Here is a 24,735-nt window from a genome sequence, read left to right on the forward strand (position 1 = left end):
GTAAGTGCACACTTCACTTATACTGACAGAACAGTGCTCTGTACTCAAACTCAATCTCTTGATGGAGGAAACCATCACATAAAAGTATCGGGATGTGTTCTAAGTGCAAGTCTACTTTGAAGTAAAGGTTTATTAACTAAATAAAAGCACAAATATCACACTTTACATGCAAAAGTAATGTAAATTTACTTTAAGAAATCTCAAAAGTATGCTTGCAGTATAAAAACTACTAAACTAGTGTTTTACTGAGTGTGTACTTCAAAGTGCACTTGATCAACTGGAAATGTTCCCCAAATATTGAACTTGTACATTTCAGTTAAAATATTTTGTCGTACTCAATTTACACAATTGTAATGTACAATTTAAAACATGACTTCCACATATAAACTTGAAGTATATATACACAGAAAGGCTTGAAGTGAAGATCAAAGGTCGCGTGAGGCTGTAAAACTGCTGAAGGTCTATCAGATAAAGTGTGATTGTGTGTCTGCAATACAACGCTCATAAAAATGTCTTACATGGAGAACGGCAAGATGATGATGTGATGGAGAGAGCCAATCAGATGACAGATCTTTAATCTCTCTTTATGCTCAATCTGTTGATGGATTGCAGACACTTTTGACACTTACACTTTAACAACACAGATCTTTAACCAACATAAAACTAACATCACGCGGATCAAATATACAATGCAGAAATATATTCAAACTCAACAATTGAGATCTGAGTTCCTGTTTGAAATCTTCTGATGGTCCGTGAGAAGATAAAGCTTCAGGAGAGAAAGATGGACCTCTCCTGCTGACCGTCTCCTGGTGTATTCAGAACACAAAAGAACTAAACACCACTGGTTTCCATTGTGTGTCAAGTGTCAGTCAGAGGTTGGTCTGAGGTCAGTCTGTATGTCCAGCAGGTGGCGCTGTAACACAATGAAATTACAATTAAATTACAATTACACACGAATAATGAGCCAAACCTGCTTTGTGCACATTCATGCCAAATGAGAGGTTTACATACGAAGAGTTTGACAACTTCTGTTCTATTTAAATCATGTTTATTATGTTATCATGTTTTTATGGTGTTTGTTGGCTATATTTTTGAATTATTCTGGCTTACATCAAAACAAACCAACTGCAGTTTGATTGATATTCATTGGACTGCACAATAAAATCATGATTTTTAACAAACTGATTTATCTCATTTTGGAACCAATCTCACCATACAAATGAGATACATGATGAAGCCATGTTTGTTTGTTTGTTTGTTTGTTTGTTTGTTTGTTTGTGTGATACTCTGTATGTGTGTTTGAGAGAGAAAATCTCGTACAAGAAAAACTAAAAAAACTTTTCTTTGTCATCCACAGAAATATTATTTGCATAATCACTTCGAAATATAATACATTTAATGAAGCCTTATTCGCGGGAGATGTTTTTTATTAAAACGTTCGTCAAAGACTAATATTGAAATTGCGATGTGTTTGTGTAAATATATTGTAACACGTGTTGTAATGTGTACGTGTCCGCACCGTGGTAACGCCCACTTCAGTCACGGGTCCAGACTCGTCACTTCTGATTGGCCGAGCCCGTCCCTCCCTTGGTTCATTCACACTCAGTAGTGATCATGATGTAGTCTGCAGTATTTACTCTTGCTCGACTTCAGGACACTCGCAGCACTTTTAGGACAGAGACTGTGTGTCGCTTTGATTCTTTTCGCGTCAGTGTGATGTGTAACTGACTCTGACTGATCTGATGTGATTTTAAAGCCGCTGTGATGGACATTAAAGCGCGTGTCGCCGGTGGTCGCAATGTTTTGTGTTTGTTTGACGTGGACGGAACGCTGACGCCTCCCAGAGAGGTAAGACGTCACTTTATATGATATCGTTATGACGTTTCGTCTCATCTTTCGCGAGAGAACAGCGATATAACGTGATGTTTATATTTACATCACTGACCTCGCGAGTGCGCATGCGCGCGTGTGTTGTAACGTAACGCTCGTGCTGCACGTATACGCGATATACCGCAGCGTTCTGAAAACATTTGCGTTCAGTGTTTAAACAACAATTTATATTTGATTTCATAATTTAAAGCGTTACGTGCTGTAAGTGTCGTTATAGCGCGTGTTTGCGTTGAACGCGCTGTTCTGTGGTTACTTCTGCTGAAACGTGTTCATTGTTATGATAAACCATCACGTGTGTGTGTGTGTGTGTGTGTGTGTGTGTGTGTGTGTGCAGAAGATAGACCCTCTGCTGGATGAATTCTTTCAGGATTTACGTAAGAAGGTGAAGATTGGAGTGGTCGGGGGATCTGACTATTCGAAGATTGCAGAACAACTCGGAGACGGAGATGAAGGTTAGGCACACACACACACACACACTCTCTCACGCACACACACACACAAACACACACTCTCTCTCACACCCACACACACTCACTCACACACACACACACACACACACACACACACGCACACACACACACTCTCACACACAGACACACACACACACACACACTCTCACACCCACACTCAAACTAACACACACACACTCTCACACTCACACACTCTCACACACACACACACACACCCACACACTCTCACACCCACACTCAAACTAACACACACACACTCTCACACTCACACACTCTCACACACACACACACACACACACACAGTCCATGTGTGACGGGTCAGAGCAGGTTTCAGGGTCAGAATGTCTAGAAACTGGTTTTCCTGGGTGGATGTTTTTAAAGGGACGCGCCGCTGATAGCATTAGATAAAGATAAAGGCAGAGCACGAGCACTGATACCCATCACATCACAGTGAGACTCTTAAAATAATTACAAATATCTATTTCTGAAAAAAATGCTTTTCACACACTTTTAAAACACACTTCTGACGTCACATGATCCGTCATTAATTACAAAACTGAATAATGGAGGTAAAGGATTATTGTGCCACATCCCATCTGTCAAGGATCCTCTCTGTTCTTGTGTTACACATCACAGCGCACACCTCTCCTTTACAGTTCTTCAGCTGTGATATTTCAGAGTTTAAAAGCAAAGTTATTTATAGATTCTATGTTGTTTTAAAGGTTAATGAGTAATCAGGATAAATAACCGGGATCTTAATATTGGCCAAATAATGGCGATTATGATTTGTGTCATAATGCAGCAGCGCTATGAGGTTGTCGGTCCATTTTCTCAGTCATCCTGTGCTGGGACAGATATTTAATGTTATTATCTGTCATGACGGAGAACAGTGTTAAACACATGAGAATGATGATGTGTTGATGAATGAATCTCTGATTGGCTTTTGTTTTGTCGTCAGTCATTCACAAGTTTGATTATGTGTTTGCTGAGAACGGGACGGTCCAGTATAAAGACTGCAAACTTCTCTCCAAACAGGTGAGGTGTGTGTGTGTGCTTTTGTGCTTGTTTATGTGTGTGTGTGTGTGTTTGTTGGTGTGTGTGTGTGTTTTTGTGCTTGTTTGTGTGTGTTTGTTAGTGTGTCCTGTGTGTTTGTTTGTGCGAGTATATTTGTGTGTGTTAGGTTGTTAGTGTGTTTGTTTGTGTGCGTGGGTGTGTGTTTGTGTTTGTTTGTGTGTACTCGTTTGTTTGTTTGTTTGTGTGGTTTTTTTTGTGCATTTGTGTGTGTGTGTTGGTCATCTATACCAGTTTCTTGTGTTTTTCAGGCCATTCAGAATAAGTTGGGAGAAGAACTACTGCAGGATCTGATCAATTTCTGTCTCAGATACATGGGCCTGCTGAAACTACCAAAGAAAAGGTAACGCACACACACACACACACACACATGTATGTTTTATTTTCTCCGTGGGGACAGTCCATAGGTTGTATACTGTACAAACTGTATGTTTTATCCCCTGATCCTTACAGATCCTAGAAAACACTAACATATATAAATCCATCTTCATGTCATTTCTTTGTGTTGTCAGAGGGACGTTCATTGAGTTTCGTAACGGCATGTTGAACATCTCACCCATCGGCAGAAGCTGCACATTAGAGGAGCGTCTGGAGTTCTCTGAGATTGATAAGGTGATGCTGATGTGTGTGTGTGTGTGTGTGTGTGTAGTGCGAGTAATAAACACTCTCGTTCTGAACAGAGAGAGAAGATACGGGAGAAGTTTGTGGCAGCGCTGCAGAAAGAGTTCGCAGGAAAAGGACTGCGCTTCACCAGAGGTACAAACAGGAAATGACATCACACCGATCTGTTCATCATTGGTGGACAACACACACACACACATCATACAAGACAGCATTCTGTGTCTTATCACATTTAACACAGATTGTGTGCTCGTGTCTATTTACTTGAAAACCTGTTTGTGATTATAATATTAGTAACACACATATATATAATATTAGTGACGCTGCTGCTCATTTCAATATCTACACGCACACCTGTACTAACATTTGACAAAAACTGATGATCTGAGCTTCACGATAAACATCTTTGAGAAGTTGTGTCAGATTGATCTCATGTTAAACACACACACACACACTCATTTGTTCCCTGCCGTGAACGATAAATAAAAACACTCACATGTTGTTTCCTTTCATATTGTAATGCATGAATGAGGGGAGGCGCCCAGGGGTGTGTGTGAGGTAATCAAGCGTTCTGATTGGCCGTTGCTCCGGCAGCTGTTGGTTTAGCAGTGGAATGTGACTAAAGGCCGGAGACTGAACGTTTGTGTACACAACCACATCAAATAACACACAAAAGCTTTGGGTGTGTGTTAGCTTGGTTGATTACATCAACATGTGTTTGTCTTAGTACTGAATGAAAAACATCATCGTCATAGTTTAGCTAAATAGAAATGTCGTCCTTATTTAGATAAGCGTGTGTTTGGTGAAAACATAAATAAATTTTTAACAGTTCTGTCCTGAAGTTTCTCAATCCTGTCAACAAGCACTCATGTATCACACACACACACACACACACAGTTGTCTATTACTGTGGTAAAGTTTACTCTGGTGAATGTATATGGAGTTTGTTCATTCAGAATATCACACTATCTAGTGTTGTTCACATTATACTATGCTCTTTAGTTAGTATACATACTCCATTCTCTTAACACTGGTGCTGTGTGTCGTTTCAGGAGGTTTGATCAGTTTCGACGTGTTTCCGGAGGGCTGGGATAAACGTCTGTGTCTGGAGGTTCTGGAGCAGGAGGGATTGGACACCATCTACTTCTTTGGCAATGAAACATCGCTGGTGAGTGTGTGTGTGTGTGTATGTGGATGTGTGTTTCAGGTGATTTATGGACCGTTTTCTGTCGTCAGGGTGGGAACGATTATGAGATCTTCGAGGACCCTCGAACCATCGGCTTCACGGTTTGTTCTCCTGAAGACACTGTGCGTCTCTGCAGAGAGATGTTCTTCAACACTCCACCCAATGAGTCGTGACGCCCTCCGCAGGACACCCGGAGTACTGACTGATGCTATTAAACCACTACTGAACATCACAGATGAATGATGAAGAGACTCCTCAGCATTTCCTCTGCTGTTTTACTGTGTTTTTTATTTGAATGATTTTCTGTTCAGTCTTGTCTTTTTTTAACGTCGCAGTGTAATCTAAGATACTTTTACATACAAATATTTTCTCGGTTTATTGAGATGTTAAGTATAAAAAAATGTAGCGAAATTCATTGATAATGTGTTAACAATGCCAATCTTGTAATTAAGGAATTAGTATTAGTATTTTTTAGAAAACAAGACTTTAAAGTCCCCTTGAACAGGAAGTTGCAATCCGTATTTCGACGCATTTCCAAGTGAAATGGCATTTCTAATGAGAAAACGAGTGGGCGTGGCTTTCGTCATTCTCTGTGATTTAATTGGATGTGTAAAAACAGCCATTGCATTTTGAAATGGAACTGGCAGCAGACCGACTGTTGAAGGGGAGGAGTTAACGGATGCCTCCCCCAAGTGTTAATGTAAGACGGATAGTCATTACAGAAAGGAAGTGCTTTTGAGGGCACCAGATTTTTAAAGAGAATGACGCACATTGATATAATATTTTAAGTCAACGCTGCAATATCTCATGACAAAATATGCTTTGTAATTTTTTTATTTCACAGGGACTTTAAATAATTTGTCAGATTGTCTCAGCAAACCGTATTTCGTTTGCAGAACAGTTCTTAAAAACGAAATCTCTAGAGAAACTTCCAGGAACATTATTATTGGTTGTTCTAATGTAATGAAAGCAAAAGTTAACATTATAGGAACATTGTGTGTTTGTTTGGGTGGACGTCTGTAGTATGAGGTATTCAGTCTGAGATGGATATTTATTAACATGAGTCACATTCTGTGTACACTGCACTAGTTTTGATTTGTGAAAGAGATTTAGACACATTTATAAAGTCACTGTTTATCTGATTGCTTTTAACCTTGCAAATACCGCTGCTGAAAAACTGTGAGTGTGTGTTCATTAATCCCAAAACATCTCACAGTATCTGTCTATCATTTCTGTTTAAATAGGAACAGTAACACTATTACATATCTGATGGGGATGATTTCAACACTTTAATTCTGTGTGACTCTGAAAGAGATTCTGTGAGTAAATTGAATGTTTTGTTACAGATGATGAAATCATGTTTTCTTTACTCTTAGTGTTGAGTAAATGGTGTTTGGACACTCCTGACTCGTCGAAGTGATGATTGTTAACATGTCTGGAATCATAAACATGCTTGTTATAAATATTTGTAGTAAATGGATATGTGTTTTCTAAATGAATTTCAGTGTGATTTGACGGTAATGTTGACACAGTTCTAAATGACAGAAGTGTGAATCACTCATTCATTTCATTAGTCTTAAAGTACACAACTCATTTGACACGTATTCTATATTCACCTCCATCTCTTTAACTTTCCTTCAAGCTTTCATCACTTCCTGTTCCTGCACACACACACACACACAAAACCAACAAAAATATTTACCAAAGCCTGTCTGTGAAAATAAGCATTCAGACTTTATGAACAGATCAACATTCGAAGACGGTAAACAACAGTATTTTATTTGAATTAAGCTATTCTTCTTTATATCTGTATCTTCCCTGTTGCTCTCTATCATAACCCATCTGAAAAGAATCTGAAAAAATGTTTTTACCATAGAAAACAATGTTTTTAATGTTTTTACTATAGAAAACAATGTTTTTACCATAGAAAACAATGTTTTTACCGTATTTACCATATAAAACAATGTTTTTACCATAGAAAACAATGTATTTATCATAGAAAACAATGTTTTTAACGTATTTACCATAGAAAACAATGTTTTTAATGTATTTACCATAGAAAACAATGTATTTACCATAGAAAACAATGTTTTTACCGTATTTACCATATAAAACAATGTTTTTACCATAGAAAACAATGTATTTATCATAGAAAACAATGTTTTTAACGTATTTACCATAGAAAACAATGTTTTTAATGTATTTACCATAGAAAACAATGTATTTACCATAGAAAACAATGTTTTTACCGTATTTACCATATAAAACAATGTTTTTACCATAGAAAACAATGTATTTATCATAGAAAACAATGTTTTTAACGTATTTACCATAGAAAACAATGTTTTTAATGTATTTACCATAGAAAACAATGTATTTACCATAGAAAACAATGTTTTTATCATAGAAAACAATGTATTTATCATAGAAAACAATGTATTTATCATATAAAACGATGTATTTATCATTGAAAACAACGTTTTTATCATAGAAAACAATGTATTTATCATATAAAACAATGTATTTATCATTGAAAACAACGTTTTTATCATAGAAAACAATGTATTTATCATATAAAACGATGTATTTATCATTGAAAACAACGTTTTTATCATAGAAAACAATGTATTTATCATAGAGGCCTAAAGTTCAAATAAAGTTCAGAGGATGAGATACAGAAAACTTAGGCGCTTTCCTCTAATGCATTGAATACTTTTACTTAAAACACCTGCACGTACCCCACACACATTTTGGTAGACAAATCCAATTAAATTTAACTTATTGCATATGGCCAAGGACACCTTATGAGTTCACTAAGTTGCTTCACCGGAAGAGAACCGGAAAAGTGTCCAAATATGGGAACATGAATTATTTGTGTATGCGCCAACCACAATTAAAAACGCATCCTGTTGCCTGTGATCTATTGGTGGCAGAAGCAGGGTTATTGGTTATTAAAAATAAGAGATAAAGGGAATTAACCTGATTGGTGTAACAGACGAACCCCCTGCACCAGTTTTACTATAACTATGGGCTGAAGAACACTGTATTTTCAGATGCTTTGGGAAGATCTCACTTTGTTTGATTCAAATAAATAAAGTTTACTCTTTGACACCTGGACCTTCTTTGTTTGAGCAATTTTTTGAAACTACAAGATCAATTTTCCACAACACTTTCTGTTGGGAAGGAGAAAACGTCGCCAGTGTTGTCCTGCAAGCGGCAGGTCTCTCTTTCCCCTGAGATATTTCTATAAGAGATAAGAGATGTTTCTCTTAAACAAACACATCGATGCGCTTCAGAAGACCTTTATGCTGTTCAACATTTCTCTAAATACACTGTTTCTTCTTTTGTGTTCTGCAGAAGAAAGATGGTCTTACAGGTTTGAAATGACAAGATGACAGATTTTCATTATGAGGATGAACTACTCCTTTAAAAGAGAGAGGTCAGTTCTGCTTTATTTGATCTGCTCTTGGCAAACATGCACCTTTGTTTTGGCTTGCTTGTGGTCCAGATCTGGCAAACAGCATCATTCCATGCTTATATTGGGCCGGAGTTAAGTGTCAGGTTTGGGCCGGATCAGTGCACGAGCACTGCAGGTGAGACAGAAAGCGACAGACTGGAGCGCATCAGGAAACTACAGATTGAAAGAAGGTCAAAAGAATGTTTGATTTGGTCATTTGTCGTGGGAGAATTAATTCACATATTGTTTTCATCATAACGCCCAACCTGCAGAGCGCAGGTGGATCATTGGTACATGAATGGTCTCTTTGAATACTGCCACTCTTGACTAACTATTCAAATTTTACAAACTATGGACAAACACTGCACGTCTACGCAACACCTTTGTTTGGGAGACTTCAGGTCCAAGCGGTGGCTTTTTTTAACATTATCGGCCCTAAAATTCTATAAGTATGTCCCAAATCACTATATAGTATGTTGAAATTATAAAGTTTGTGACGCCTCACAGGCACGCATTGGACTATCCGTGCTAAATAGTATTAAAAAATAGAATGAGTATGTCCCAAATCATAGTATGCTGAAACAGGTCTTCTCAAAGTACCGGATGGTCTACTGGTGGAAGTTCAAAGTGCAGGTCCATGAACACTTAAACGGCTGAAATTTCCCACAACTCACCACGAGAGGGCGGAGTTTAGTGACGCTACACTGCATGAGTTAAATTAAATACCGTAATAACAATCACACTGTCATATAGAAAACAATGGCCACTTCTGTTTCCTGTTAGTATGCATATTGATTTTCTATGCACTAAAATGTATATACTATTCCATAACAAAACCAGTACATACTTTAAGGGCATAGTATAAGTAGCCTACACGTGTATTAATAAAGACGTAAACTGAATAATTCTTGACTGATCTGAGCCGTATTGAGCAAGACTTTTAATATGTTGAAGAAAAGCTCAGAAGACTGTGAGCAGGAGCTGAAGATGCAGCAGAAGACACACAACACCTGATGATGTGTCACTTTTATACTCAATACACACATATGAGCAGTTTATAGAAAATAAACAAGTGTTAATAAAACTGGGGAAATAGAAATGACGAATCAGAGTTTTAAAAGGATCGTACATGTTTAAGATGTGATGCTATTAAAAGAACTAAATATGATCAATATATCAACACGCTATTGTTGTTCTACACACTTTATCTCTTTATCAGGCTTTGACACACAACACAAACACAATGAGGCGGACTATAATGACATTGAAATGATGACATCAGCAGCCATGTAAACACCACGTCATTCATACAACATCAATAATAGAGAAGAACAATAATAGAAATCACTGAATAAAAAAATCAGATAGAAAGATTTGAATTATCCAGTTATTGATGTTTAACACAAGAACCTGTAAATAAAACAAAGATTCAGATGAAATAATCAATATATTTGATTACAGTTTATAGTAAAGAACAGGTGTGTATTTCCCAAAAGCATCATTAGTTAACTATGGTTTCAACTCTTCAGATTGTTCTTATGAATATACGTCTTCAGTCTCAAACTGTAGTGACACATGCAATAGAAATCTGAATGAAACAAACACATCAGCATCTAAACTTCATCTGTGAACCTTCTGGATATCTGTGTGTTCCTCGCCTAAAACACTACATTATGATTTACTGTGAACACTTTCACACGAAAGACTTTTGATCTGTAGATGTAAAGTGTGTGTACTCGCCTCGGTCCGCTATTGGTTTCTTCTCTTTCTTGGGTAGTTGTGTCCAGGACAGATTAAAATCAGAGATGTGTGATCCCAGAACAGACCGAAGCTAAAATACATCAAATATTTCAATCCACACATGAAACATACTGTCATTTCTCATCTGTCATCATCACTCATGTCATATATTTACACACATCAAACACTCTCATATATCACTTCTGTCTTCAATCATCACATTTACTTTTCTATCTTAAGACTCTTTTTCTCACCTGATGGAGGATTTTGTTGCTCTCAACAGCTGCACTGGAGGAAAACTTCAGCCGAAGAAAGGTTCTTTTTCTCATGGGGACTAAAACAGAAAAATCGAATTAAAAAATCACATACTAATAAAAACACTGATATTTAGATGAAACATTGGGCCCCAATGAACCAAAGCAGAATGACATTTTACTTTAACACTCGACTATATTAACATGACTAAAAGTGGTTTCGCTACAGATGATAATGTTGTTAAAGTGATGACCGTTCACATGCATCTGTGATAAATGACTAAAACACTGAACTATGCACGACATGCAAAAGCTGCTGATGACACTTTGCAAAGGAAAATGTGATACACATGACATCATCGTTTCTACACATTAATTACACAGAGACAGAATCACTTTCAAACCCTTCAAACCTGCTTTATAGTTTGCATTTCAGTCACTGCTCTCATGTAAATGAACAACCAAAACTAAACAAAAGCTTTCTGGTTGACGTTGAAAAGGGTGTTGAGTCTGAATATATTTGTGTAGTTGAGCAGCTGTCATTGAGATGATGAGAATACAAACAGGAGCTTCTTAAATCAATCACTCATTTACTGACTTCAGTCTCATTCATACATTCACATCAACTCATATCACCATTAACAAATATATCACACTGTTACAAGTAACATTTTAAATGCACCGACTCTACCAAACAGCACATTTAAAGAGATTACCTCCATAGACCTCCACTTCACACAGAGCGAGAATAGATGTACTTCCAGGTCTGACCACATTCACATAACGTCCCAACATCCCACGACATGAGAAACTGATGCTTTGACCAAGTAGAAAATCAGGAGTCACGGCACATCTAGAGAGAGAATCAATGAATCTCTACAGAGCTGTTGAAACAAATCAATCAAGTGATTTCATGAAGAACTTTACATGGGATTGTTGTTTCCGTTGTTCTCCAGTGAGTCTCCGATACGAATCTGTGCTCCGCTGGCTTCATTCGAACAGCAGTCTGATCTGGCAGTGATGACCACTGTACTGATGTCATATATATCCCGAAGATCCAGCCTCCACCATGGGTTACTTACAGATGATGTATGACAGCAGTATGGAACAGTAGATGGGCCAGTTTTGATACCATCTATGACACGTTGAGCTGTCCAGGTACTCCATGTGGATGATTGTGTCGCTGTTCCTTTCAATGCTAAATTCTCTAAAATATATACATATTGAAAGACAGTTATTCAGTCCATCTGTAGTTATATATAAAGTCAAGACAAAAGATGAGGATGAGGACTTTATCATCCTCTGTTTCAACATATGTGTTCTATCAGTTTGATTCATTGACACAACACACATAAACCACAGACTCACAGCTGAACAACTTCTCACCTCACATTGAAATACAAATGATCCTGATAATAGGAATGTTTAACTGGAAAGTTTTATGACTTAGATCATAACTTGAACTATGAATATATATTTCAATCAAGTGTTCCAAAATATTGTAAATTGTAAAATGAATTATAATATATTTGCAAAAATCAGAATCTGTTGATGATATTTCCATTGGAAGCTCTTGAAAGACATTATGAACAGAATGAAGCATTACAGACACATTCTCATGTGTACAATAAAACCATCATTTACATCATCTCTCTCCTTTCTATGTGAAGAATCTAAAGAATTGATCACCTGCTAAACTACCAGCGGCAGAAACAAGACCTGTCGAAGAAAAACAAAAACTTTACGCTTTTACCTGAAAATCAGTTAAATGAAGTTTTCTGTTAGGTAATACTACATTTCTTGATGTTTGTGTGTTCTATGAGATGATGGTGTTTCTCACCAGAAAGTAAAATGAGATGAATGAGTTTGTCCATGTCGCTGCTGAACAAAAGGAATATGAGAATAGAGAAGAGAATTGAGTTTCTTATGGGTTAAGAGCAGAACTTACCTCTGGTTACAGATGAAGATTCACTTCAGCTTCTAGCAATACATCAACACAGCCCTCTGGACTCTCTCCACCCTCATCATGACATCAGCACTCAATGTCTTTCACATCTAAACACTTATTTACAAATCAAATCTTGTTTTGTGTTATGACTTCAGAATAAAGACACTTTCAGACAGACAATACAGTATAAACCCAGAGATCTTTAATGATATTATAACACAAGTACAGAAAGAATTCATGAGCAACTATTAAATGAAGCGGATTCTCCACAGACAAATGCCTTTAAAACGGCATCATTATTATTCTTTGCATTTACAGGAAAAAACATGATCACTTCAGGGCACTTGAATTTCTAAGTGTATGTGTCCAAAAGCTAAATGTTGTGCTTGATTCATCTTTTCAACATTGATGCCTTTTGTAAATATAATTCTTTTAAACCAGAATAACAAACATGTGATTGATCTCTGAATGTTTCCAGTGTTTGTTTCCAGTAGGGAAATCCTACTGTGGTCCTCACAGAGTTCACTTACATGTTTTGTATAAACAAATTTTTCTGCCCAGAATTCTCTACAGGTAAATTTAAATGATCTTAGAACACTCAAATCATGATACTGAGGTCAGAGGTGTAAAACAATGTTAAATATATTCCACTAGAGATGACAGAATAAACGCTGATGAATCATGATGTCACTCAAGACGAGTAATGAAGTCATAATACTTTGAATACTACTCGTGTAGGTTGATGTTATTTGTTGTTGATGTAGGTTGATGTTAATGGTTTGTAGTAAATGTTTTACCATTGGAGATGTGTTGAGCTGAAGTCGTTTGCATAACAGGTGCGTGTTGTCAACATTTACAACATTTAATCAAATCATTTAATGTCCCAGTTTCACTAACAAGTCTTAAGTCTAGTCCCAGACTAAACACATGTTTGGCCGGGCTAAACTAAAATCTACTTTCACATACAAATCTTAAATATGTCAGGTAGTTCCAGTCAGACACGCACGCATACACACACACGGTGGTCAGGGTCTACGCGCTGATGATCTGGCCTGACCAGGTCTCGTGTTTGCTTCCTAGTTTCAGGTGGGTGATGGTCACCTCGACCGCATGGACCTTCAGGTTTTTGGGTGGAATGGGACAGATCTTGTACGTCACCTCGTCTCCCTCCATAGGCACATATTCACCCTCCACACTGACAACACAACACACACGAGAAACACAAATAAAACGTTTATGTGTGCCAACACGACAATTTCTTTTACTGGAAAAAACAATAATGAAGAAAAAGATGAGTAGATGAGATGAGACTTCTCACTCTGAGATGTGCACAAAGATGTCTTCACCACCATGAGCCGGTCTGATGTATCCGTGACCCTGAGGCCTCGAGAAGTTCTTACACACACCCTTAAAGACGGGGCCTGCGTTTGCAGTCACAGTCCTGCACAGAGACAGAGAGAGGGACGGAGAGATAGAGAGAGACAGTTAAAATAGGCAACAATTTGCAGTTAAAATAGGCAACAAGCACACAGACTTCCTCTCCCAGAGTCGTGGAGTAAGACAGGGCTGTAGTCTGAGTCCTACTCTATTTAACATCTACATTAATGAATTAGCTCGGGCTTTAGAACAGTCACCAGCACCCGGTCCCATCCTACTAGACACTGAAGTGAAATGCCTTCTGTTTGCAGATGATCTGGTGCTGCTGTCACCCACAAAAGAGGCTCTACAGCAACATCTAGACATCCTGCACACTTTCTGTCAAACATGGGCGCTATCAGTGAACCTTAAAAAGACCAAAGTTATGATATTCCAGAAAAGGCATAGTCGACAAAACCAACATCACAACTTTAAACTCAACAACGTGCCTTTAGAGCAAACCCAAAACTACACATATCTCGGTATAAACATCAGTAACACCGGAAACTTAAACAAGGCAGCGAACGACCTGAGAGACAAGGCACGAAGAGCTTTTTACGCTATCAAAAGGAATATAAAAATCCACATCCCAGCTGGAATTTGGCTTAAAATAATCCAATCCGTTATAGAACCAATAGCACTTTATGGATGTGAGGTTTGGGGTCCCCTCACCAACCAAGAGTTCTCCAAATGGGACAAACACCCAACTGAGACTCTGCAAACAGAAATGTGTAAAAACATTCTACGGGTACAACGCAAAACCCCAAACAACGCCTGCAGAGCAGAATTAGGACTATATCCTCTAATAATTAAAATACAAAAAAGAGCGATTAAATTCTATAACCACCTTAAGAACAGCGATACAGAATCACTCCATCACAAAGCCTTACGTCATCAGGAGCTGAACCCAGAGAAAAGTTGTCTCATCCAACTGATCTCAGAACTAACTCTAAAACCCCAAACGTGTCCAACTGAACCCCAAACTCCAGCCAGAATTAACCAAAGAGCGACTGTGTCCACACTGCACACAGAGACAAGTGGAAACAGATCTGCACTTCTTAACCTCGTGTCCAAACTATACGGACATCAGAGAAACATTCTTCCCCCAGTTCACAAACTTCCACAAAGACTTCAAGCAGTTTCAACAACAGGACAAGATCTCATACATAGGGATGCTCCGATCCGATATTCGTATCGGGTATCGGCGTCGATACGTAATAAAATTCTAGATCGGGTATCGGTGCAATTTGTCACCGATACCCGATCTGACATAAAATTTGTGCTAGACGATGTAAAAGTTCATGGAGACACCGGCGCTAAAACTCTCTCGTGGGCGGCTGCGCATTGCGCAACGTGCGACATCATACGCTAGCAACGTGTGACATCATACGCTAGCAACGTGTGACATCATACGCTAGCAACGTGCGACATCATACGCTAGCAACGTGCTCTGTACGTAGTGCACGTGAACAAGTGAACATATAGCAGCGAACAGCATGGAGCGAGCCAAAATATCTGTCATTTGGAGTTATTTTACAACAGCTACGCCAATAAGTTCCACCGCTTTCATTGTTATGGATGGGCAACCGCTGTCCGTCGTTGCGAATAATGGCTTCAGACTCCTTATAAACCACCTGGAGCCGCAGTACGACACGCCGAAGCGTAAATATTTAACTCTACCTTGAACTGTACCGAAAAGTCAAAAAGCAAACACATATCCGAAAAAATTTAAGATGTCAATGCGGTGAGTTTTACAACAGATATCTGGAGCTGCGACGTGTCCCCCGTGTCGCTTTTAAGTTTAACCGCACACATCCATGGATGTTAAATTTTATTTTCACTAAACTTTAGTTTAGTTAAGTGGACTTTGCTTTAGTGACTAAAGCATTAAAAAGATCTGATTCATGTTATTTTGAATATCTAAAGCAGTAAAGCTATTACTTTTTTGCTCAATTTCAGCAGCTTTTTTTTGCGAATTGATTTTTTAATTATTTTTGCACTTTCTTAAAAATTATTAAGAGATTTTGTTTCCATTTATTTATACCCGTTTATCAAGCTAGTGAAGCTGTTGTTATATTCAGCTGCTTAATTTGCACTTTAATTTTGAATGTCTTTTGTCCAAAGATAGTGAACACTTTTGTTTTATTTTTCATTTGTTTTGCACCGGTGCTGGTTTAATAAACTATTTACTAAATTTGTGAATCATTAGTTTGTTATTTTGTTTTACGGGGTCAGGAAATTTATGTTAAGTCGAGCCTGATGTCTTGCACAGCAATGCACGTAGTTTATTAAGTAATTGTGCACTTTAAAATTTTTACCTTAGTATCGGATCGGTACTCGGTATCGGCCGATACTGAATCTCAGGTATCGGAATCGGTATCGGAAGCAAAAAAGGTGGATCGGAGCATCCCTACTCATACATACTGGGAGAAAAGCCCATCAGCTCAAACCTGACGGCGAGATACGTCAAGTCCTGTCACGACAGAAGAGCAACAACCAGCACAACACAACACAGACACAACACAGACACAACACACACAACACTGACACAACACACACAACACTGACACAACACACACAACACTGACACAACACTGACACAACACACACAACACTGACACAACACTGACACAACACACACAACACTGACACAACAACAGGACAAGATCTCATACATACTGAGAGAAAAGCCCATCAGCTCAAACCTGACGGCGAGATACGTCAAGTCCTGTCACGACAGAAGAGCGACAACCAGCATAACACACACAACACACACAACACTGACACAACAACAGGACAAGATCTCATACATACTGGGAGAAAAGCCCATCAGCTCAAACCTGACGGCGAGATACGTCAAGTCCTGTCACGACAGAAGAGCAACAACCAGCACAACACACACAACACACACAACACTGACACAACACTGACACAACACACACAACACAGACACAACACTGACACAACACACACAACACACACAACACTGACACAACAACAGGACAAGATCTCATACATACTGGGAGAAAAGCCCATCAGCTCAAACCTGACGGCGAGATACGTCAAGTCCTGTCACGACAGAAGAGCAACAACCAGCACAACACACACAACACAACACAACACACACAACACTGACACAACACTGACACAACACTGACACAACACTGACACAACACACACAACACTGACACAACACTCTGGTGTGTATAGATTCTGTGTGTGTGTGTGTGTCTTACGCTGAGTACGAGCGTGTGCGTTTGATGGGCAGTGGGCTGGGTAACTCTCCGGGCGGCAGGGTTCCTCTGTCCCACACCTGACTGCCCTCTCTCATGAAGGGGAATGACAGCGAGAGCGATGCTGAGCGTGGAGACCGCAGACATGAGTCCGGTGGGGACGACAGATCTGCATCTGCCATGATCAAAGCCTCTGTGTGTGAGAGAGAGACTTAGATGAACCGATCAATCTGTAACAGAAAACAACACAAGCGTGAGATGATGACGCACACTCAGTGTACTTTGCTCTGTTTTCTGTTTGCCTTCACACATGTTTTCCTGACAGACGTGCAGTGGAACAGCACAAAGACACTGTGTGTGTGTGTGTGTGTGTGTGTGTGTCTGGTATACGGAAGAATGTATTATGTGTTATGTACACAACTCTTCTGATAGCAGAATGATGCTGACATCCACATGCTTTGACTGACAGATCTGTGTATTCAGCAAATCAACAGTAACAATCTGTTCTCAGATCATGTAAATCATTTGTAGATTTTTTTTCAATACATGTAGAATATTTTTTTTAGTTGTAGAATATATTTAATCTTCCTGCTTTGGCAATGTAAAACTTTTTTTATCATAATAAAGCTTTTTTGAATTTTGAATCTTGAATATACAAGATTGTACAAAAAACCTGGAAAACTATGAGGATATTCGATGACAATTATGTAAACAGTAAAATACATAAAAGTAAAGATGGAATTGATTGACAAATATGTAAAGAAAAGAAACCATAATGTTCTTTAAGGAGAAGACAAAAAACAAACCTATACAGAGTCAATATCTTTAACTGCAATATCTGATGAATCTACTTCAATCAAATGCAGCGACAGAATATTGCTCGAGCCCAAATATTTTCGTTTATGTATAAAAAAAGGCTGCAGGTTTATTGAAGCCACAGTGCATGTGTGACGTCACACGACCGGTGTCATTCAGTTATGTATCGGTAGATTAATTATAAACGCACCAATAAACAGCAGACTCGAGGACCCACGTTACACTCACAAAACCATCATCTCAGATAAACACGGATCGCACGGCAGGAGCGTCAAACGAGAAAAGTGAGCATCACTCGCTTCCAGAATCTTCTTCGCGAGAGAGGGGCGTGTCCCCAAACCTAGCATGCTGCCTATCTAGTCAATATTCAAATGTCATGCGTGCATTTCAAACCATAGCATGTTTGGGGTCGCGGGCGCGTTGCATAGACGCCTCTGAGACGCGGATGGGGGCAAACAAACCCCCCAAAACAAAGCAACAAAGCATCTATTCGGTTTACTGATATGTTTAAAGCTATAGCATATGAACGAACATCTGATGAAAGAAGCTGAATGATGAACTTACTTTAGCAGTCTGGAGTTGAGATCTCGTCCTGTCCTGCCGTCAGATCACAGCACATGTGATATATCAGCAGAACTCAAGTGCGTGTGATTCCCGTGATGACGCACCGCACGCGTTATTGCGTCACATGCGTCAGCCGCTACGTTCATAATCATTTAATAACAATTGACTCCGAGTAATGAAATTATTCAACAGATGCGTATCAATATTTGTTCTAGATGAACAGCGACGTCAACTCTAAACTGTATCATGACGTCACAGGATCCATTCGAACCAGCATCATTCACACTAAGCATCAACACCTACACGGACTGAAAAATCAAAACAACGTATCTTTATTCTCACGAACATTTTCGGACTTCGATTATGTAATGTATTACATAAATAACCTTAAATCTGTATCATCATAGTTTAACAACAAATATCATGTCTTACGTACAGTAAAAACAGTTGAACCAAACAAACGTGATCCCATAATCCTGAATCACTTTAAAGGGGAAGTTCACCCAAAAATCAGCTTTGTGATTTTCACACACCCACGTATGACGTTAAACATGTTTAGTTGATTTTTGGGTGAACTTCCCCTTTAACTACTTTTTAATGTTGAAAAATCTGGCAAACAAACAAAACACATCTTTCATCTTATAGGAATGAATTTCTCTGTACAACTGAGAACACAGCAAACCTGTTATTGAACTTAAACCCCCCTAAAACATCACAACTCCATAATTCTATTCAAATGCTTATAAATAACTGTTTGTTGTGTTTTGTATCGGTCAGCAGGCTCTGCTCTCTGATTGGTCCGAGGAGCTGTCACTTCCCCTTAGGATGTAAAGCTCATGAGTCCGTTGCTATGGATACTGAGATGCTAACCGTTCCACCAGGACAAGAGACCCAGACCCGGTTCGCTGACGGAAGCCTGCGGGACAGACAGATCCTGAACCATCAGCATTCTGACAAGAATTACTTGACATTATAAATGTGAAAAACCGTTTATGAGTTACGAACGGCCCGGCTCCATCTAAGAGGTGAGATTTCTTCTCTTACTATGAGAGTGTATGGAGACTCTTTCTGCTGTGTGCTTTCATCAGTTCCAGCGGGTGGCGCTGTGCCTGCTGCACTGGTGGAGTCCTTCTCTGTACTGGGACCAGAGGGCGACGTGTCGATAAAGACCTCGTCCATGATCCGAAAGCGAATCTCCTCTCCCTGGTCCATGTAGAGATCATGAGCGCCCTCATCGGTCTCGTACTCCCACATCCACACCTGCTCCGCCTCATCGCTGCGGCATCCGTGAAGGAACAAAGCATGCTGGGTGGCTACATTTTTATGGCTAACCTCGGTGTAATACTCATTATGGTTTCTCAATAACTTCTGAGCCACAATATAAATTATATAGAAAAAACGTTTAAAAAGAAACTAAACCAATGCGTGTCATCATGATTTTTCAGTTTTCAGGAGCAGATTATGTAGACGATTAGGATACAATTTGGCAGGTTGCTGTAGCGACTCTGGTGGGATTAAGATGTCGTCAAAAAATCCAAGAGTGACTGCGGAAGCAAACACACACACAGATTTATTTATCTCTGTCTAAAGACATTTGTATGGCTACACAGACTGATCACCTACAGGGACCCGTTTCAGAAAGCAGGGTAAGTGCAAACTCAGAGTAAGTTAACCCCAGAAAACGGGATACTCTGGGTTTTCAGTTTCAGAACGCGAGGTATATCAAACCCGTGACCGCGGGGTAAGTCAAGCCCGTTTCAGAAATCAAGGTATATTATACTTAGAGTGAGTAACCATAGTAACCTACTCTGTGAACCTAACCTGGTCTGGAGCAGGTTTTATTTCACTAACCCGAGGTTTGTTTCAATCTCCGCCCCTTTTAGAAGCGCGAGTGGTGTTGAAATTGCCTTCGCCGTTTGTTTTTTCATTCGTTTTCCTTAATCGCGCACAAGTTTATAACACAGACATTAAATGTCCGTTTATTCAGTACCCGTAGATGAGGAAGCTGCATTCATTTGGAGAGAGTTAAATTTACGTCGGGAGAGAATATATGGTGTAGGATGTTTTATCATATCCGGAGGATTTTTTATTTGAGCGATACAGTTTTTCTTTACAGTCCATCAGGGCCGGAATGGGACTCATTTTCAGCCCTGGAGTTTCATGCCTTAGACCGGCCCACTTTAGTTTACGACTGACTATATTAAAATAATGATCATTAAAACCTAAGTCTGCAATAGCGCACTGTTCTCCACAGCCTTGAATTCATTGTCATTCAGTGAAAATACAGTAGCCTAAGTTTTGCTTCACAGTGAAGATTTATTAGAACAGGGCAGTATCAGAATCTATTTTCTTTAAGAATTAGTGTTCATAAATATCCAAACATTGAAATGAGGAAAAAAATATAAATTACAAAAGATTAAAATAAAATGTATTGCACTGTCTAATGACACTATAATTTATTTTAATGAAAGATCTGCTTTACAACTTCAAATATTTTTTACAAATTAAAGTATGTTAAATAAAGAATGTTAAATAATAAAACTATTGGACTGTTATCTGACTTTTCTTTCACAATGATATCTAATGATTGTTTCATCTCTTTTTCCTCTGCATAAGTGTAGCTTCAGGGAAACATGGACAACCCTAAAACATTAATAAACGCCTGAGCAGAGCACTGGTCTCTGCAACTTTACCTATACCGGATTCATTGCATAGCCAGTGCCACTCGCCCCGCGCGGGCTTCGAACCTACGTCGTTCCGATTGGGGGACGGGCGCTCTAACAATGAGCTAGATTGCACCTATTGGTTTGCAGAAAATTTTGTTTTGCACGGCCGCCAGCATCTTGCAGTGCTCCTATTCTTAAATACCTTAACGTTAGCTTACCGGCCGTCTCGTCGTCTTCATTTATTTTGAGAAAAAATGTGGTCAGCTTAGAACATTTGACCGCGTCAGTTTCCAGAGCTTTCTTCCTTTTTATTCTGGCCTTTTCAGCGCCGCCTTTGCGCATTTTTATTTCTGACGGTTTTTTATTTTGACCAACTTGCAGTGGCGCTGTCGGGGGCGGGGCCAGGGAGTCAAAAGATAATCACGTCATCATTAACCTGCAGGCTGCGCTCTAAGTGGGGCTGCGATAAAATAATAAATAAAAAGATTAGGGCTGCTGTGAGTAAAGGCAGCCTATGGAAAGCCACATTTCAACCGTGCCATGACAATACCGGCCCTCGCGGCCAAAAAAACTGACCGGCCCACCGGGAATTCTCCCGGTGCTCCCGATTAGCCAATCCGGGGCTGCAGTCCATTAAATATATCCACAATCTGCTTCATCCTTACATCACAAACCTCTCTCGTGAATGCGCTCTTACATCTGAGCAGATTATTTTTATGGTCACGTTTCTTTGCTAACGGAAGCTTTCTTTATAACACCGATGCAGATCACGTTAGCAAGGCAACTGTATGCATAGCAGTAAGAAAAGTGTGAATCGCTCTCAAGCACTTTTTATACATTTGTGTTAAGCTTCCTGTGAGAGCCATCAAAGAGGAGGTTCATAGGATTACAGGTGAATGGTGAACGCCTTTCTGAATAAGCTGATCAAATAAATGTGGTCTTGCTGCCACCTCTGGAAGTAGCTAATAATTCAAATACCCTTAAGGATTTCCCATTGTGATTGGGTGCACATGTAGCCGGTCCCACTCGCGCGGTTTTCGGACCGACGTTGGCCCGAATTGGAAGCGGGCGCTCTAACGATGAGCCGTAGAGCGTCTCTGTCTGTTGGTCAGGGAGTGAGGCTTACACACTGCACAGCTCTTCACTCCGTTACACACAGCTGGAGCAGGGGCAAGCATCGCCAGTTTTCTGTCTTCTATAGCCACAGTGCTCGGTTCTCATATCCTCATAACTTTCAAAGCCAGTTTATTAAATATATCAAGCATTTCACAGTCAGGCATCCTACAAGCAAGAGCATTTAAACTCACCGGACTGAAGGATGTTTTTATATTTTATTTTCAGCTGCTGCCATGTTCTTTTTATTGCAGAAGGATTGCACCTACATGACAAAAACCGAAGGTATATATGTGTTTATATATATATATATATATATATATATATATATATATATATATATATATATATATGTATGTATATCTTACATGTAAATGTGTATATATAGACACATTTTTATATAGTGCCTCCAATTCGTCTGCAAGAAATAAACGGAACGCTTTTTGTCACGTGGCGTTGCCATGGTGAATCATGTTATCTTCGCTCAATTGATGATGGCTTTTTAAAGCCGCGGTGAATACGCGTAACCTCGAGTAAACTTACTCCGAGTGGATTGAACTGATTGAAACCAGCTGTTCTGAAACAGAAAACTCAGAGTAGAGATTATCTGAGTAAATCAACTCAGAGTTCATATTTTAACTCAGTGTCGCTTGAACCTCCTTATTGAAACGGGTCCCAGGATTCATACTGCAGTAAACATGCAGAAACCATATCAGCTGGTTTTTATAAATGGAAGGGATCTTCAACTCAAAGCAGAGGAAATGATGACAGAATTTTCATTTTTGGTCGTTTCAAATGTGTTTGTTCTGATGAACACAGAAAAGACATTTGGAAGAATGATTATAAACAAACAGATTTTGCCCCCCATTGACTCCCATAGTAGGAAAAATATAAATACTATCATTTAGTTTGTCTGTTGAACACAAACAAAGACATTTTGAAGAATGTAGGACAGCAAACAGTTCTGGGGCACTTTTGACTACTATTGGAGTCAATGGGGGGCAAAATCTGTCTGGTTATAAGGTATCTTCGTTTGTGTTCATCAGAACAACGGATTTGGAACAACTCAAAGGAGAGGAAATGATGACAGAATTTTCATTTTTGGGAGAAGAATCCCTAGGTTGAGTGTCTCACCGTGAACCCCCTCAGCACTACAGCCCTTTATCTTGCCCAACAGAATCTCGTCCAGGAATGGATGGAACACCACATATCTGAAATGGACTGGACAGAGAGAAAGAGAGAGAAGTTTGAGAATGATAAATGAAAGAGTATATAAACCGACCATAAGAGTATAAGTACAGAGTTCAGAACCTTTAGTGTGTGACGCTCCGTCCCCCGGAAAGATGTAAGAATCGTCCAGTTTAGTGATGTCATACAGACAGACACACAAACCCACTTTATACACAACCTGCAAGGGTACACAAGGCAACATTACACAAAAGACACGTCATCAGCAAGCCCCATCTGATACGTCTGCTGTCAGATGTCCTGTGGACGTTTCAAAGACATCTGTGAGATGTTTATGCCTCAGGATGGATGTTGAACTGCGATGTTTGCAGATCGTGGTGTGTGAATGAACACGTGTATGTGTGTGGTGTTTATGTTCGTGTAAAGAATGCGTTTGCACCTTGTTGGCCAGCTTCTTGTTGAGTTCTTCGGCGATGGCGTCATTCAGCTCTCTGTGGAAGCTCCACGGAGGGATCCGGACCGTGTCCACCATCTCGACCACCACAAACATCCTCTCAACCCGACCAGAACCGATCAAACACAGAGCAGCGCTGACCCGCGACCAGCTGACGGAAACAACACAGGACACAGCTTGTAAACGCTGGATTGTCTTTCCGTCATTAAATGACTTTATACTGTATTCACTTCAGCAGAGTGCACGTGTGTTATTCCGCGCGCTCATAAACTATATGAACTCAGAACCATGATGTGATCTCACAGAATGACAACAGCTACACGTGCGCCGAATCACGACGGCTGCTTGACGCTTTACGGCACTGACGTCACACTCACTTCCTGAAATAACTTCGATGAAATCTTTCTAATTGTTTAACGCGTCTTTTTAAACCGCATTACTGTAAAGTGATCTGCCAACATTTAAAACCCCCAAACTTTATATATTCAACCCCAGTGGGAAATTAAGCAATTTAATGAAATTATTTGTTTCTACATTTGACTTTATGATAAGATGGCGTGTATAATCCTGTTTGACCGATATGGGTAACATATCGTAGATCTAATATATTATATCATAGATTTAACATAATAACGCCAACGTGTC

The 24,735-nt window shown here is 39.3% G+C and overlaps 4 protein-coding genes across 7 annotated transcripts; 1 reads left to right on the forward strand and 3 right to left on the reverse strand.

The window, feature by feature from the left end:
- The first annotated feature begins 1,581 nt into the window (after window positions 1–1,581).
- On the forward strand, window positions 1,582–7,919 carry pmm1 (phosphomannomutase 1). The gene is made up of 8 exons (XM_079457184.1): window positions 1,582–1,851; window positions 2,228–2,345; window positions 3,322–3,398; window positions 3,686–3,777; window positions 3,947–4,046; window positions 4,115–4,190; window positions 5,108–5,223; window positions 5,292–7,919. The coding sequence occupies exons 1-8, from the start codon at window positions 1,768–1,770 to the stop codon at window positions 5,412–5,414; spliced, it is 786 nt and encodes a 261-aa protein (XP_079313310.1). The 5' UTR covers window positions 1,582–1,767; the 3' UTR covers window positions 5,415–7,919.
- Window positions 7,920–9,616: 1,697 nt separating this feature from the next.
- LOC306894098 (fucolectin-like) lies at window positions 9,617–12,677 on the reverse strand. 2 transcript variants are annotated; one of them, XM_079456340.1, is made up of 8 exons: window positions 12,641–12,677; window positions 12,533–12,573; window positions 12,382–12,411; window positions 11,620–11,899; window positions 11,409–11,545; window positions 10,693–10,772; window positions 10,439–10,529; window positions 9,617–10,108 (listed from the first exon to the last, which is right to left on the reverse strand). In XM_079456340.1, exons 2-8 carry the CDS (start codon window positions 12,564–12,566, stop codon window positions 10,086–10,088), a joined length of 675 nt encoding a protein of 224 aa, XP_079312466.1. In that variant the 5' UTR covers window positions 12,567–12,573; window positions 12,641–12,677; the 3' UTR covers window positions 9,617–10,085. The 2 variants fall into 2 exon arrangements, with proteins under 2 accessions (XP_079312466.1, XP_079312467.1); XM_079456341.1 differs by lacking the exon at window positions 12,382–12,411 and having other exon boundaries at window positions 9,618–10,108; window positions 12,533–12,644.
- A 143-nt stretch (window positions 12,678–12,820) lies between these two features.
- On the reverse strand, window positions 12,821–19,152 carry csdc2b (cold shock domain containing C2, RNA binding b). Of its 3 annotated transcripts, none has more exons than XM_079456218.1 (4): window positions 18,670–19,152; window positions 17,293–17,519; window positions 13,959–14,081; window positions 12,821–13,835 (listed from the first exon to the last, which is right to left on the reverse strand). In XM_079456218.1, exons 2-4 carry the CDS (start codon window positions 17,469–17,471, stop codon window positions 13,673–13,675), a joined length of 465 nt encoding a protein of 154 aa, XP_079312344.1. In that variant the 5' UTR covers window positions 17,472–17,519; window positions 18,670–19,152; the 3' UTR covers window positions 12,821–13,672. The 3 variants fall into 3 exon arrangements, with proteins under 3 accessions (XP_079312344.1, XP_079312346.1, XP_079312345.1); XM_079456220.1 differs by having other exon boundaries at window positions 17,293–17,482; window positions 18,670–18,726; XM_079456219.1 differs by lacking the exon at window positions 18,670–19,152 and adding an exon at window positions 18,296–18,422.
- Window positions 18,916–24,453, reverse strand: polr3h (polymerase (RNA) III (DNA directed) polypeptide H). Its single transcript, XM_079456217.1, has 6 exons — window positions 24,076–24,453; window positions 23,760–23,856; window positions 23,583–23,669; window positions 20,150–20,213; window positions 19,714–19,945; window positions 18,916–19,585 (listed from the first exon to the last, which is right to left on the reverse strand). The coding sequence occupies exons 1-6, from the start codon at window positions 24,184–24,186 to the stop codon at window positions 19,535–19,537; spliced, it is 642 nt and encodes a 213-aa protein (XP_079312343.1). The 5' UTR covers window positions 24,187–24,453; the 3' UTR covers window positions 18,916–19,534.
- Between the last annotated feature and the right edge of the window lie 282 nt (window positions 24,454–24,735).

This window comes from Barbatula barbatula (genome assembly GCF_947034865.1).
Source record: "Barbatula barbatula genome assembly, chromosome: 5".
Taxonomy (NCBI): domain Eukaryota; kingdom Metazoa; phylum Chordata; class Actinopteri; order Cypriniformes; family Nemacheilidae; genus Barbatula; species Barbatula barbatula.

What these genes read in the sequence shown, in the direction of transcription:
- LOC306894098 (XM_079456340.1), bottom strand. Translation starts at nt 12,566, where the DNA reads ATGGACAAACTCATTCATCTCATTTTACTTTCTG. An exon ending in AACGGAAACAACAATCCCAT is followed by an intron (nt 11,546 to 11,619) that starts GTAAAGTTCTTC and finishes TTCTCTCTCTAG; the next exon opens with ATGTGCCGTGACTCCTGATT. An exon ending in TGAAGTGGAGGTCTATGGAG is followed by an intron (nt 10,773 to 11,408) that starts GTAATCTCTTTA and finishes TTTCTGTTTTAG; the next exon opens with TCCCCATGAGAAAAAGAACC.
- polr3h (XM_079456217.1), bottom strand. Translation starts at nt 24,186, where the DNA reads ATGTTTGTGGTGGTCGAGATGGTGGACACGGTCCGGATCCCTCCGTGG. An exon ending in TAGTGCTGAGGGGGTTCACG is followed by an intron (nt 20,214 to 23,582) that starts GTGAGACACTCA and finishes TTGCTTCCGCAG; the next exon opens with TCACTCTTGGATTTTTTGAC. An exon ending in AGTCTCCATACACTCTCATA is followed by an intron (nt 19,586 to 19,713) that starts GTAAGAGAAGAA and finishes TCTGTCCCGCAG; the next exon opens with GCTTCCGTCAGCGAACCGGG.
- pmm1 (XM_079457184.1), top strand. Translation starts at nt 1,768, where the DNA reads ATGGACATTAAAGCGCGTGTCGCCGGTGGTCGCAATGTTTTGTGTTTG. An exon ending in GCAAACTTCTCTCCAAACAG is followed by an intron (nt 3,399 to 3,685) that starts GTGAGGTGTGTG and finishes TGTGTTTTTCAG; the next exon opens with GCCATTCAGAATAAGTTGGG. An exon ending in AGGACTGCGCTTCACCAGAG is followed by an intron (nt 4,191 to 5,107) that starts GTACAAACAGGA and finishes GTGTCGTTTCAG; the next exon opens with GAGGTTTGATCAGTTTCGAC.
- csdc2b (XM_079456218.1), bottom strand. Translation starts at nt 17,471, where the DNA reads ATGGCAGATGCAGATCTGTCGTCCCCACCGGACTCATGTCTGCGGTCT. An exon ending in CGCACACGCTCGTACTCAGC is followed by an intron (nt 14,082 to 17,292) that starts GTAAGACACACA and finishes GTCTCTGTGCAG; the next exon opens with GACTGTGACTGCAAACGCAG. An exon ending in ATCTTTGTGCACATCTCAGA is followed by an intron (nt 13,836 to 13,958) that starts GTGAGAAGTCTC and finishes TTGTGTTGTCAG; the next exon opens with TGTGGAGGGTGAATATGTGC.